The sequence below is a fragment of the Octopus sinensis genome, linkage group LG2 (genome assembly GCF_006345805.1).
Source record: "Octopus sinensis linkage group LG2, ASM634580v1, whole genome shotgun sequence".
NCBI classification, from domain to species: domain Eukaryota; kingdom Metazoa; phylum Mollusca; class Cephalopoda; order Octopoda; family Octopodidae; genus Octopus; species Octopus sinensis.
In genome coordinates this window covers 42925216-42938475 of record NC_042998.1, presented here as the reverse complement: position 1 = coordinate 42938475, position 13260 = coordinate 42925216, and the positions used below count along the sequence as shown (strand labels likewise).

General features: G+C 35.2%; 1 protein-coding gene across 1 annotated transcript in view; it reads left to right on the top strand.

Moving 5' to 3' along the window:
* Nucleotides 1-6390, top strand: part of LOC115232447 (monocarboxylate transporter 12) — a 42623-nt gene extending 36233 nt beyond the window's left edge. Inside the window, exons 7-8 of the mRNA XM_029802327.2 lie at nt 2841-3079; nt 5377-6390. Of these exons, the coding sequence (XP_029658187.1) occupies nt 2841-3079; nt 5377-5528 (391 nt within the window). The 3' untranslated portion in view covers nt 5529-6390. The remainder of the gene's footprint in view (nt 1-2840; nt 3080-5376) is intronic.
* Nucleotides 6391-13260: the final 6870 nt, after the last annotated feature.

Below are 13260 nucleotides of genomic sequence, written 5' to 3'. Positions count from 1 at the left end.
TCCCCCTACCCTGTATCAATTCTAATTTAATATCACTGCCTTCAAAAATGGTTTTGGTAGCTAATGATGAAGCTTATGGAACCTACATTTTGTTCAGACTGGAGTCTGGTGCAGCTCCCCAGCTTGCCAGCTCTTGTCAAACTGTCCAACCCATGCCAACATGAACAACGGACATTGGACGATGATGATGATGTTCATGCTTTCCATTTTTAGCATGAATTTCACAATAGCCAGAATAGAGTTGTGAAGGATTTCTGGGGTAATTTTATTCAACGGGGTGCATAGCTGAGAGATCTAGGTGTCTGTCCAGGTCAAGTCACTACTTTTCCACATTGAAAGGTCAAAGTTCTGGTACTACAGATGTGATTATAAATGTCATAGGAAAGACTCACAAGACAAATCCTTCAAGCCAACCCAACCAGCAGAAAACCTAGGGGATTGACCAAGATTGAGATTATTGGATTATATCTATAATCCCAGTCGGTCATGCTTGGGAATTGAGCTGCCAAGTCAAATGATGACTGCTTTTGATAGGACCCTTTAGAGGAAGTGCCTGAGGACTCTGCCCCAACAAACCTCTCAGAAATGGAGAGCAGAGATGGATGGATGCTCTTCTTATCACCAATCACTTTACATTGAGTTGGAGTATTTCATTACACCTCAGTAAATAGGTTGTCTGATGTAGAACTAAATAATTCCTTCTGGAATTATCACTCTTCCAGATGGATAGCTTACTTGCAACATCCATGTCTTTTCCATCCTGTTCTTCATTTTTAATAAGATTATTACAACTAGTTGCCTGTCCTATTACTAATAATTTCATAGTAGACTGGATGCATTTCACCATGACTCTGTTTACAAAAACTAAAGTTTTCCTTATACCTTGTACTCTCATGTCAAAATAAATGGCATGGTTGGAAGGGCAGAGAAACCAATCATCTGGCAGATGTGCATTGCCATTTCTCACCCAAGTACTCTTTTAATCTTTTATTTGTTTCAATCATTTGACTGTGGCCATGCTGGAGCACCACCTTTAGTCGAGCAAATTAACCCCAGGACTTATTCTTTGTAAGCCTAATACTTATTCTATCAGTCTCTTTTGCAGAACAGCTAAGTTACGGAGACGTAAACACACCAGCATTGGTTGTCAAACGATGTGTGTGTGTGTGGGGGGGGGAAACACAGACACACAAACATACACACACACACACATACATATATATGCATATATACGATGGGCTTCTTTCAGTTTCCTTCTATCAAATCCACTCACAAGGCTTTGGTCGGCTCGAGGCTATAGTAGAAGACACTTGCCCAAGGTGCCACACAGTGGGACTGAACCCAGAACTATGTTGTTTGTAAGCAAGCTACTTACCACACAGCCACTCCTGAGGGAATATGAACAGAAAGGAAGGTGGTGTAGTGAGAGAAAGAAAGAGAGTGAATGTTAGGGAGTAATATTTAAAAAAAAGAAGCTTAAATGTATTCCTGCAGATAAAGTTGCATTATTTACTGTCTCCTTTCTAACTTTCCAACGTCCTCTCCATATACACAAAAGAAGATCCTCTTTGGCTCCTCTTCTCACTCATTTTCTTACTATCTTCATATTATTTCAACATTGAAAAGTGTATTCCAAGTTATCCCTTCCCGAAATCTCACACTTTTTGTTCCTATGTTAAAATATATATCTCATCACCCAATTTTTTTTTTTTTTTTGTTCCTGCATTTCTGCATTTTCCATGTTGACATAGGCTGTCTTCTAATACAGATCTCTTCTGCTTTCAACACACAAGCAATTGTCATTACATTCAAATACAGTCATCTCTCCTGCATTCAGTAGTTAATTATTTTAATGTTCATTCTCTCTCTCTCTCTCTCTTTGTCTATCTGTCTATTATTTCACCACCATTCATATCCTACTGCCTTTTGTACAGATGAAAATTGTACATTCATTGGATCATATTTATTTTGTCTCTAGCTTCAACAGAGCCCCCATATTCATTGTCTGTGTTTTATTAATGTATACATCATACTTCTTACATTATACTCTCAGCATTCACAAAGTGAGAAAGCCTTTCATTACCAACAGAGTTAACAAAAGCTCTCTGGACTTCCACTTGTTTCCTACACAGGATACTATATTTCCAGCCTCTTTTATCACTAAAAAAAAAATCACTGAGATAATAGCTGTACATAAACTTCATGTCCTTGATGCTCTTATTGTTAACTTACTTGTACTTGTACTTGTGGCGACATTCACCCTGGCGAGTTGAGTTGGCTTCTTCCTTGGAAGAAGTTTTGTGGGAATATGTAGATTTCACAAGCAGTCCCCAACAATCCCACATGTAGAGACATCCTGTTTGCCTCAGATTGTCCACAGACGCAGGGACAGAACGACTGAGGAGCCGCCGGTTGCCGAAACAGACACTCCGAGGATTTTCACCAGAGCCCCGTCTGCCGGGTTGTGGCCTTAATACCACTCGGTGTCAGACCAATCTGCCTTGGGTGGCCCTACCAGGAACCGAAGTTCCCGACGGCATAGCTCTGACACTACCCGTTGCCAGCATCCCCACCACGGTGAGGAGGAGATGGACTTTGCTAACTACTGTGCACCTGTCACATTTAAAGTTCTTGTCTCCTATTAAACCAGAGATTCCACTCTACCTTTTGTGTACCCACTATTTACATTGAGTCCTTACTTCTGTTCCTAAATACTGAATAATGTTTCTTCCCAATTATTACCTCAATTTTGTGTTATCTGTTGTTACTAATTAGTGTTTTTTGTCTTTGTAATTATATACTTTGAAGTTCTACATCTAAATACTTTTTTCTATTTACAGGTATTGCTACACTCTGATATGTTTCTTAAATGGCCTTATTGTTTTCCTTTATCCCTTGGCATTTGAATATTCAGAATTTATTGCCATCACTGCAGCATATGGTTTTATGAGTGGTGCATTTGTATCCCAGAAATCTGTCATAATCGTTGATCTATTAGGTGTTGAAAAATTATCAAGTTCATTTGGATGGACGAATTGTTTCCAAGGACTTGGTGCCTTAATTGGGCCTCCAATAGAAGGTATGTAGAAAATAAACAAATGTAATTATCAGTAATTTTTTTTGCCATAAAGCGATTGAAAAAGAAACTATATTATGACATTTAAGGAGAAAAGACAGATAACTTCATGAGAGAATAACAATATAGGAAGAACAGTTTTAGACTAGGCAAAGAAATTTATCAGGAACTAGACATTAGTGGAATGCTAGCAAGTTAGACTAAATACCCTGCACTATTTAATTATGATGTGATTTGCTGTGCTTGATAAAATGTGTCAAGCTAAGTAAAATCGCTGTCTTCCACACATATAGTCAGGTTTTTACAGGTGTCGGTGCCACTTGAAAAGCACTTGTGCCACATACATGTGCCAATGATGCATTAATGCACCCGTGCTGGTGCTACATAAATGTATCCATGCCAGTAGCATGTAAAAGGCACCCAGCACACTCTGTTAAGAGGTTGGTGCTAGGAAGAACATCCAGTCATAGAAATCACGCCACAACAGACAGTTGGAGTCTGGACAGCTCCATGCTAACCAGCTCCATGTCAAACCATGTCAGCAGGAGTGGCTGTGTGGTAAGTAGCTTGCTTACCAACTACATGGTTCTGGGTTCATTCCCACTGCATGACACCTTGGGCAAGTGTCTTCTACTATAGCCTCGGGCCGACCAAAGCCTTGTGAGTGGATTTGGTAGACAGAAACTGAAAGAAGCCCGTCATATATATGTATATATATATATATATATATATATATATATATATATATATATATATATATATATATATATATATATATATACATATGTATGTATGTGTGTGTGTGTGTATGTGTGTGTATGTGTGTGTGTGTATGCTTGTGTGTCGGTGTTTGTCCCCCCCAACATTGGTTGACAAGCAATGGTGGTGCGTTTACGTCCCCGTAACTTAGCGGTTTGGCAAAAGAGATCGATAGAATAAGTACTAGGCTTACAAAGAATAAGTCCTGGAATCGATGTGCTCGACTAAAGGCGGTGCTCCAGCATAGCTGCAGTCAAATGACTGAAACAAGTAAAAAAGTAATGAAAAGCAGATGTTAAATGATGATGATGTTTATGCTTTGAGTTTAAGTTTCATCAGGGTTGAACCGTCTGATATATATAGGCTAAACACTTATGTGCTGAGGGTGCCAGTGTACTCCATCTCTGAATTCAAAAGTTGATGTCTCATCAGGCAATAATGCAGCCCTCTCGGTATTTCAGCCCCTTCCACTATGACACCAGAGCTGCTGGAACCCCCCCCCCCAATATTGACAACTAAAATTCCACACAACAGCATAGAGTATCATCATCCGGTCTATTTTCTGTAAAGTGGTGTAGTTACTACAGAGAAAATGTAGGGAAAACTATGATAAACATGCAGTTTATATAATTTGTATATATAATAGATGCAGGTTATATAATTTGTCTGTTATGTACTTTTTGCCATCATGGTTATTTACATCCTCTGCAGTGGGTGTTCATAATGCAATTGAATACTGAATTATAACAGTTCTTTAATGGAACACTTTATTACATTATGTGTGGCATAATGGATAATGTGTCTGATTAAAGATCAAAAGATTCCAGGTTCAAATCCTAGCAAGCTTGTATGTTTATATAAATATATGTATATGCATCATGATGATCTTGCATAACTTATTTTATTTTTAGGTATGCATACCTGTATATGTATGTGTCCATGTCCAAGTACGTGAATGTTGATATTCCAGATATTTGCTTTTCATTGCCTGAGCAAAATACTGATGTGATGTTTACATTCCCATACTTGAAAAAATATATGCTGCCTTAAATAAATTTCAAGCATCTAAAAACAAAAGTAAAATGACAAACCAGTATATGATTCATATAAAACTGAGGCCTTCTGCTTGTGTTAAGAGTTAGTATTTAGTAATGAAAGGGCAGAAATAGGGATGCATTATTTAGTTATTTCATTCTATGTTATTCTGTTCAAATTTAATCAAGTAGGAACAAGTATAGATGTGTGGTTAAGAAACTCACTTTGCAGCTATGTGGTTTTGGGCTCGGTTCCACAGCATAGCAACTGAAGCAAGTGTTTTCTACTATAGCCCCAAAATGAGCAATGCCTTGTGAGTAAATTTGGTAAATGAAAACTGTCTTGAAGCCCATCATGCGTATGTGAGTGTGTATTGGCAAAAGTTAGACTTGAGTTACACTAGGAACCAAGGTAGTAAAATATAACCCTCTCCTAGAGAATTATAGCCTTGTGTTACTGTAACAAATATATTACAATTATATATCTCTTTTTTCCTTTTTTTTCAGGTAAACTAAAAGACACCTTTGTCTTATATGATTATACATTTTACTTCTCTTCTGCTGTAATTTTCATTGGCGCTTGTCTTTTATTGATAAGCAATATCATATACTATTATCGATTAAAGCAAGCATCTGCAACCACGAACGAGGATTCCTAATAGCAGTAATAGTAAATGTTCCATTTTATCGAAACTGTTCATTTTAACCATAGGCTCTGAGGAAGCTATTCGATGATGCACAAACACTCAACTCTGAGTGCACAACATCTTGTAGCAGAAACAGATGTGAGCTAATGAAGTTGATTACATAATTCCTGACCCCTTGTCATATATTTAATTTCATAAAGCGACTGATATACTTTATTGTTTAAAAAAATGTGTGAACAGTATTACAGTATTTTGTAGTACATTTTGTTACCCTGTAATTACCAACATTACTATTTTCCCTTTTAGATACAGACAATGGTCTGTTTCATGATGTACATATGATGAACAAAAGAACTTTGTGCCTTATAAAAACTATGTATTTATTTAGTCATTTTGTAATGTCCAGTTTTGTTACAAAGCTCCACATACTATTTAAGTCTGTTTTTTTTTTTTTATACGTTCAAATGTAAGAAATATTTTTAATGCATTTAATCTAAGAACAAAAAACAATCAAGTATTTTTAAGTTTTATTTTTATTGCTATTTTATTACATGCAGAAAAACTTATTTATATCATTTCTAAACATCCTGCTACCATAAAAAGTAATAATTGCAGGTGTTTATTATCACCGGATTACCGGCATAATGCCCCCCCCCCAAGGTTCAGTATTATTATGTTTTGTTGATTTTGAATGTTTTTTTTGTTGTTTTGTCTGTTATACAAAATTAGTCCATCAATTATGACTCCATATATATTGGAGTGGCTGTGTGGTAAGTAGCTTGCTTACAAACCACATGGTTCTGGGTTCAGTCCCACTGCGTGGCACCTTGGGCAGGTGTCTTCTACTATAGCCTCGGGCCAACCAATGCCTTGTGAATGGATTTGGTAGACGGAAACTGAAAGAAGCCCGTCGTATATATATATGTATGTATGTATATATATATATATATTATATATATATATATATATATATATATATATATATATATATGTATGTGTGTGTGTATATGTTTGTGTGTCTGTGTTTGTCCCCCCAACATCGCTTGACAACCGATGCTGGTGTGCTTACGTCCCTGTAACTTAGCAGTTTGGCAAAAGAGACCGATAGAATAAGTACTAGGCTTACAAAGAATAAGTCCTGGGGTCGATTTCCTCAACTAAAGGTGGTGCTCCAGCATGGCTGCAGTCAAATGACTGAAACAGGTAAAAGAGTATGTGTGTGTGTGTGTGTTTAGTGGAGTCCACTCTGTTGCAGGCATTCAGGCCAGGTCCTGGTTTGAAGATATCTCTATCCCCTTCCTCCCACCAATTTACTGTCGTCTCTTTTGATTAAAAGATAAAAAAAAAATACATATAGTTACATACTCAGCCTTGCATTGTGAAAATATGACATTTTTGATTTGATTTTATAACCATGATGAAATAACCTATAGCAATGGTTCTTGAATGAACAAATACCAAATACTCACTCAACTCCCTGACACCAAATATTAGTGAATTCTTTTTTTTATTGTTTTTGTCTCCCACTCTATATCAATGAAAGTGAAGGCACATGGCTTAGTGGTTAGGGGCATTCAGCTCACGATCGTAAGGTCATGAGTTCAATTCTCAGCAGTACACTGTATCCTTGAGCAAGACACTTTATTTCATGTTGCACCAGTCCACTCAGCTGACAAAAATGAGTAGTACCTGTATTTCAAAGGACCATACTGAATCTTCTGGAGAATTAATTATGTTAAGGGTTACAAGTGCTCGTGGAGTGCTCAGCCACTTGCACATTAGTTTCACAAGCAGGCTGTTCCAGTGATCAGATTAGCTGGAACCCTCGTAGTTGTAATCAATGGAGTGCCAGTTTATATCAATGAAAAAGCAAAAGAATTTGCATTCATATATATTTTCTTTCTTTGCCATGATGCTGGACAAGTTTCATAAAAAGTTTTAAAATAACTGTATCGTTACTAAATATGGCAATTTGCCTGTTCCCATCTCTATGAAAAAAGCATTGGTCTGTTGGATCCTTATGTTTTGACTACAATCTGAAATTTGTAATTTACACTTATTTTGTTATTATTTTTTAGCTCCAAGTAAACTTTGTATGAACAAACTTATGATCAAACGCATTCCAGCCATAACCATCCTGTGTCTCTTTTTAGAAATGCATCTAAAAATGTTATTCAATGTCTCCTTTTTTAAAACCCCTTTGTTACCAACCCATCTGAGACTGCTTCTGGTTCTACGGTACAAACTTCTTTTTTTTTTAATTTTCCAAGTTAAAATTTTCCATCAAAATTTGTTCCAGACATCAACTTAATAATTACAAAGTATTTTACTAACTTTATTATTTTCAAAATTCATTGAAACAAAGGTGGTGTGTTTCAACAGAAGCATGATAACAAAAGGATTATGATAGTAGGTTGTGATTTAATGGAAATATGGATGCTATTTTTAGCAGATCATTTGCCCCTTCTCCCCATAAAGGTACTCCCATTTGTTTACCTTTATTGTTTCACTTTTGTGGTGCTTAGTTCCAGATATTGATTCCAGTTGACCCAAATCCTATTAACATATCTTGATATCTATTTAACATATCTTTATAGCTCTAAAAAAATATTTTGTAATTTTACAAGAGTCAAAAGATTTAAATTGGTGAACCCTGAAAATATAGCATGTGAATATAAGAAGATAAAATATAGGCACAAGAAATCACTGCTACTTTTTTTAGGGTCCTTTTGAGAAAGTTCTGTATAGAAACTGTAATATGTCTGCTAATACTGCATTGAAATTGTAAACATTGTTATGACTCTAAGCATTTAGGTTTTGTTCATTTTTTTTTAATTATACATACGTATTATTATTGCATTTAAATATAAAACAGGCAATTTTCATTTGCATTTTAAAACTTGTTTGATTTTCAAAACGTATATTTTGTCATGCAGAAGTTACATTATGAAAATAAAATATTTTCTGTATAAAATATTGAAATATGTTCTAACATCAAGATTTTTAATGAAAGTGGACTCTTAAATTTTCCTAAATAGAGAGAGAGAGAGTGTGTGTGTGAGAGAGTGAGTGTGTGCATGCATGTGTGTACTTGCATGTATGCATGTGTGCATGTTTGTTATTGGTTAGTTGTCCAGAAGTCAGAAAGAAAACACTCTAAAAGAGAAATTGAGCCATTATACTTTTGTATTGTTGAATAGTATATTACTGGCTCTTGCAGTTACTGACTGTTATCTGCCATCAATTGCACATAGCAATAATGATGACTCTTCACATATATTGGCCAGAAACACATAGCTCCTTTTACCTAAGTGCTTCTGGCCTACATGTCCCGAGAGTCATCAATACTGCCAAGTGCAATTTCTGACTGGTTGGTTATATGCCATAGCCAAGAAAATATTAATTAACAATACAAAAGATTATATATATATATATATATATATAAAACAAGGTGTACGTACGCTGCTATATATATATGTATGAAAATACAAAATGGGACAAGAACACAACACATTCAAATAGACGATACAAAAAACACAGACAGGTCATTTGAAGCCTCTAATCTTCAGTCAAGAACCGGTGCGAGGATGATCTGGTTCTTGACTGAAGATTAGAGGCTTTCAATGATCCGTCCGTGTTTTTTGTATCGTCTATTTGAATGTTTTGTGTTCTTGTCCCATTTTGTATTTATTTATATATATATGTATGTATATATATATATATATCACAAAAAAAATTATTTTATTCCACACAGGTAGAAATATAGAAAAAAAGAAGTTGAAAATGCATGGTATTCATTTAGATTTTCATTTTTGAAATTCTTAAAGATTTAACCAGTTTCACAGATTTCTCTGTCTTGCAAAACTGCTGCAACATGGCTCCACATCTTTCTGTCTCAACTTTTGAAAATCAAAGAAATTTGTGAAACCAGTGAAGTCTTTAAAAATTTTTTTAATAAAAAAATTTTAACGAATCCCAGTGCATTTTCAACTTCGATCTAATATACATAATATATTACACACACACACGCACACACACACACACACATACATATATATATAAGAAATTAAAAAAGGAAAATACACGCACTTTACATAGTTTTAATATAATTTTTAATATTAAAACTATGTAAAGTGTGTGTATTTTCCTTTTTTTAATTTCTTATATATATTACAACTCACCACTTTTTCTGTTACTATATATATATATACATACACACACACATTGATACATACCTACATTCATGCGTGCGTGTGTGTGTGTGTACATGTGGCTTAGTGGTTATGATGTTGCACCCATGATTGTAAGATTGTGGTTTTGATTCCTGGACCAGATGATGTGTTGTGTTCTTGAGTAAAAATAATTCATTTCATGTTTCTCCAGTTCACTCAGCAAAAATAAATAACCCTGCAACAGACCAGTATCCTGTCCAGGGAGTAATATATATATACAACAGGATTCCGGAAACTAGCTTTGGCTCAGAAAGGGCCATTGATACTTTTTTGTTATGTGTGTGTATGCATTTAATTCTCTGGCATTTAATTGTCTGACAAAATATACATTCTGTTTTGCCTATAGCTCATTGGGAACTAAGGAACAAAAGTTATATTATATGGCAAAAAGGAAAGAAGGGGAAAAATATGGTACACAATGAAAATCATATATAAACACATATTTTGTCAGACAACTGAAAGTGGATTAAATATTTTTTATTCATGTTCAGACTTATCGTTGAGTACTTTATTCTGAGTGGCTGGATATAGCTTCTTTCTGGAATAATATACATACTGACAGACAAATATATGCATAATTTTTTTCTCTGAGTGTGAATGACATTATCATTATCTTTATCATCATCATTGTTTAACATCTGTTTTTCATGCTGGCATGGGTTAGATAGTTCGACAGGAGCTGGCAAGCCAGAGGACTGAATCAAGCTCCAATATCTGCTTTGGCATGATTTCTGTGACTGGATGCCCTCCCTAATGCTAACCACTTTACAAAGTGTATAGTTTAGGTTAATATTATTTAATCAGTTAAGGTGGTGAGCTAGCAGAATTATTTGCACACAGGGTGAAATGCTTAGTGGCTTTTTATCCATTTTCATGTTCTGAGTTCAAATTCCACCAAGGTCAATTTTGCTTTTTATCCCTTCAGGGTCAATTAAACAGTACCAGCTGAGGACTGGGGTCAATGTCATTAATTTTGCTTCTCCCTCAAAAACTGCTAGCCTTGTGCCAAAATTTGAAATCATTGTTTAATACAGTGAACTGGTAGGATCATTAGCACACCAGGCAAAATGTTTAGGGGTATTTCATCTCTATTCACATTCTGAGTTCAAATTCCACTGAGGTCAACTCTGCCTTCAATCCTTTTTGGGTCGATGAAATAAGTACCAGTAAAACACTGGGGTCGATGTAATCAACATACCTGGCCTTGTTCCAAAATTTGAAATAATTATTTTGACATTCTTCACATTGGTCTAGAATTAACAGTATTAGAATTATTGTACTCCCATATCATAAAGAGCCTACCATTGGAATGAAGAAATTTGTCTTTCAACACCGGACATTTAAATACAATCCTGACACTTTTGATTTCATAAATTAATTTGACCTTTGTTTCAACTTGCAAATCTACCCATCTACGATGGAGGCATAAAATGAGGGAGGGAAGTCATAACAGCAGTATTATTGAGAAATGTGTAAATGGACTTGATAGATTACTAGGTGGGGGTCTTAAAGAAATCACACTATTGTTGGTGATACAGCATTCTATTGCAGCTATATGACATGTGTTTGCGACTAAGTGACATGTAATGATTATTCACTCCTGAACTGAAATAGGCTCCAAGCCTCTGTATCATGAATGGTTATGTGGACCACTCCTAACAAAAGCCAGAGCTTCCTTCAACCACTACACAAAAAGTATTAAGAAAAAGATGTTATTTAGATATACTTTTATTTTAGTTGTTTACACTATTTTACACTTGTTTATACTCTTATACATTCAAGGTTCACAAATTTCCTTATTTAAATTATGAACCATATTCCTTTCAATAATATCAATATGATTACAAAACTTCTTTGTAGACAATATTTTCTGTTTGGGCGACATTAATTTTCAAATAACTGGAGTCCATTGCTCTACTCATAGCAATGTATAACTGGCCTTGGGTAAAAATACACCTTCACAATCTAAAGTCTGGCCCTGTGCCTTGTTTGCTGTGAATGCATGAGCAGAATCTTTAGGGTTGCAAAAAATTGAACTAAGAATTATCTCTCACTGATCTATGTGAATAATGTCTGGATGTTCATTTCAGTGCCAAAAATTGCAAAGGGAAAATGCTTTAGTTTTTTCAAATTTATTTTGCAATCTGGGATTATTATATATATTATATCCAGTGATTTTAAGAGGTACAAAAAAGATATTTTAGTTTTAATATTATACTATTACTTCATTTCACACATACATGAAAAAACTTTAACGTTTTTTTTTTTGTGAATTTATCATTCGCTATCTCTCCACACACTTCGTTACCACTAACTTCTATAACCTCTGCATTTTCACTTATTCATTTCAAACTTCTTTGAATTTTCAATCTAATGTAATCCACATTCTCTTGAAAATGTATTTCTGCAAAATGTTACCTAAAATTATAGGTAAAGAAAGAAATAGCAAAAAATATTTGAAAATTGGGGTGGGGATGAAATTTCCAAGGATTCCACCCCACTCCACTGTTTTCTGGACCCCAAAAAGAGTTTTGTAGCATATCAGATCACCAAAATTCATTCAATGATAAAAAAAAAAATTCGCAATGATTCCAGGATATGAAGGGGGTCCGGTTTACCCACACACACACACACAAACACTTTTTTCCCAACAAAAAAAGGGGGTGCGCATTATATTAGGAGGTCAGGGTACTTGATTCACACGAAAAATCCGAGTTTTTTTTTTTCTTAGTAAAAATCGCACGGGTGAAAAGATTAATGGGGGTGAGTATGAAATTTCTGAGGCTTCCACCTCACCCCACCCCATTTTCCAGACCCAAAAAAGGGTTTTGTAGCATAAAAGGAGGTTACTGGAATTCATTTAATAAAAAAGAAAAAAAATTCCTATGATTCCAGGATATGGGGGGGGGGTCCGGGTCCCCCACTTTCTTTTCCAAACAAAAATAAGGGATTTACAGCATATTAGGAGGTCAGGGTACATGATTCATTCCATGCAAAAAATCTGATTTTGTGCGGGTGAAAGGATAAAAATTTACCCAAAACTCAATATCCACTAAATAATCATACTTTCACACATTTTTTTTTTTTTCACTAAAACACTTCTTGATTACCTCTTTCATAATGTCGAAAAACATTGTGACCATTGGTCCAGCTGTCTGAGTGTGAAAAGGGACAGATGGACATAACACCCAGCATAGTAAGATGTGTATGTGCAGGTGAGATCAACTGCACTCAGAAATTTTAATTCATTATTTCTTGACTTTATTAATGTTTCAAAGCTCTCTCTAAAAAATTAGATTTAGATCTCATCATTCAATTCACTGTAATTTATCAGTTTGTCACTTATTTTGTGGTGGAAGGATGCTTGAGAAACTTTTCATGAAGAGATTTCCAGATATCTAGGTTTGTGAATGCAGTTGTCTAAGCATATTGGTTTTATTTCTCTTTTTCACTGTAATGTTATTGATTTGGTTGCTATGCATGTCAGCAGTCCTCCATAGATATGACCCTGA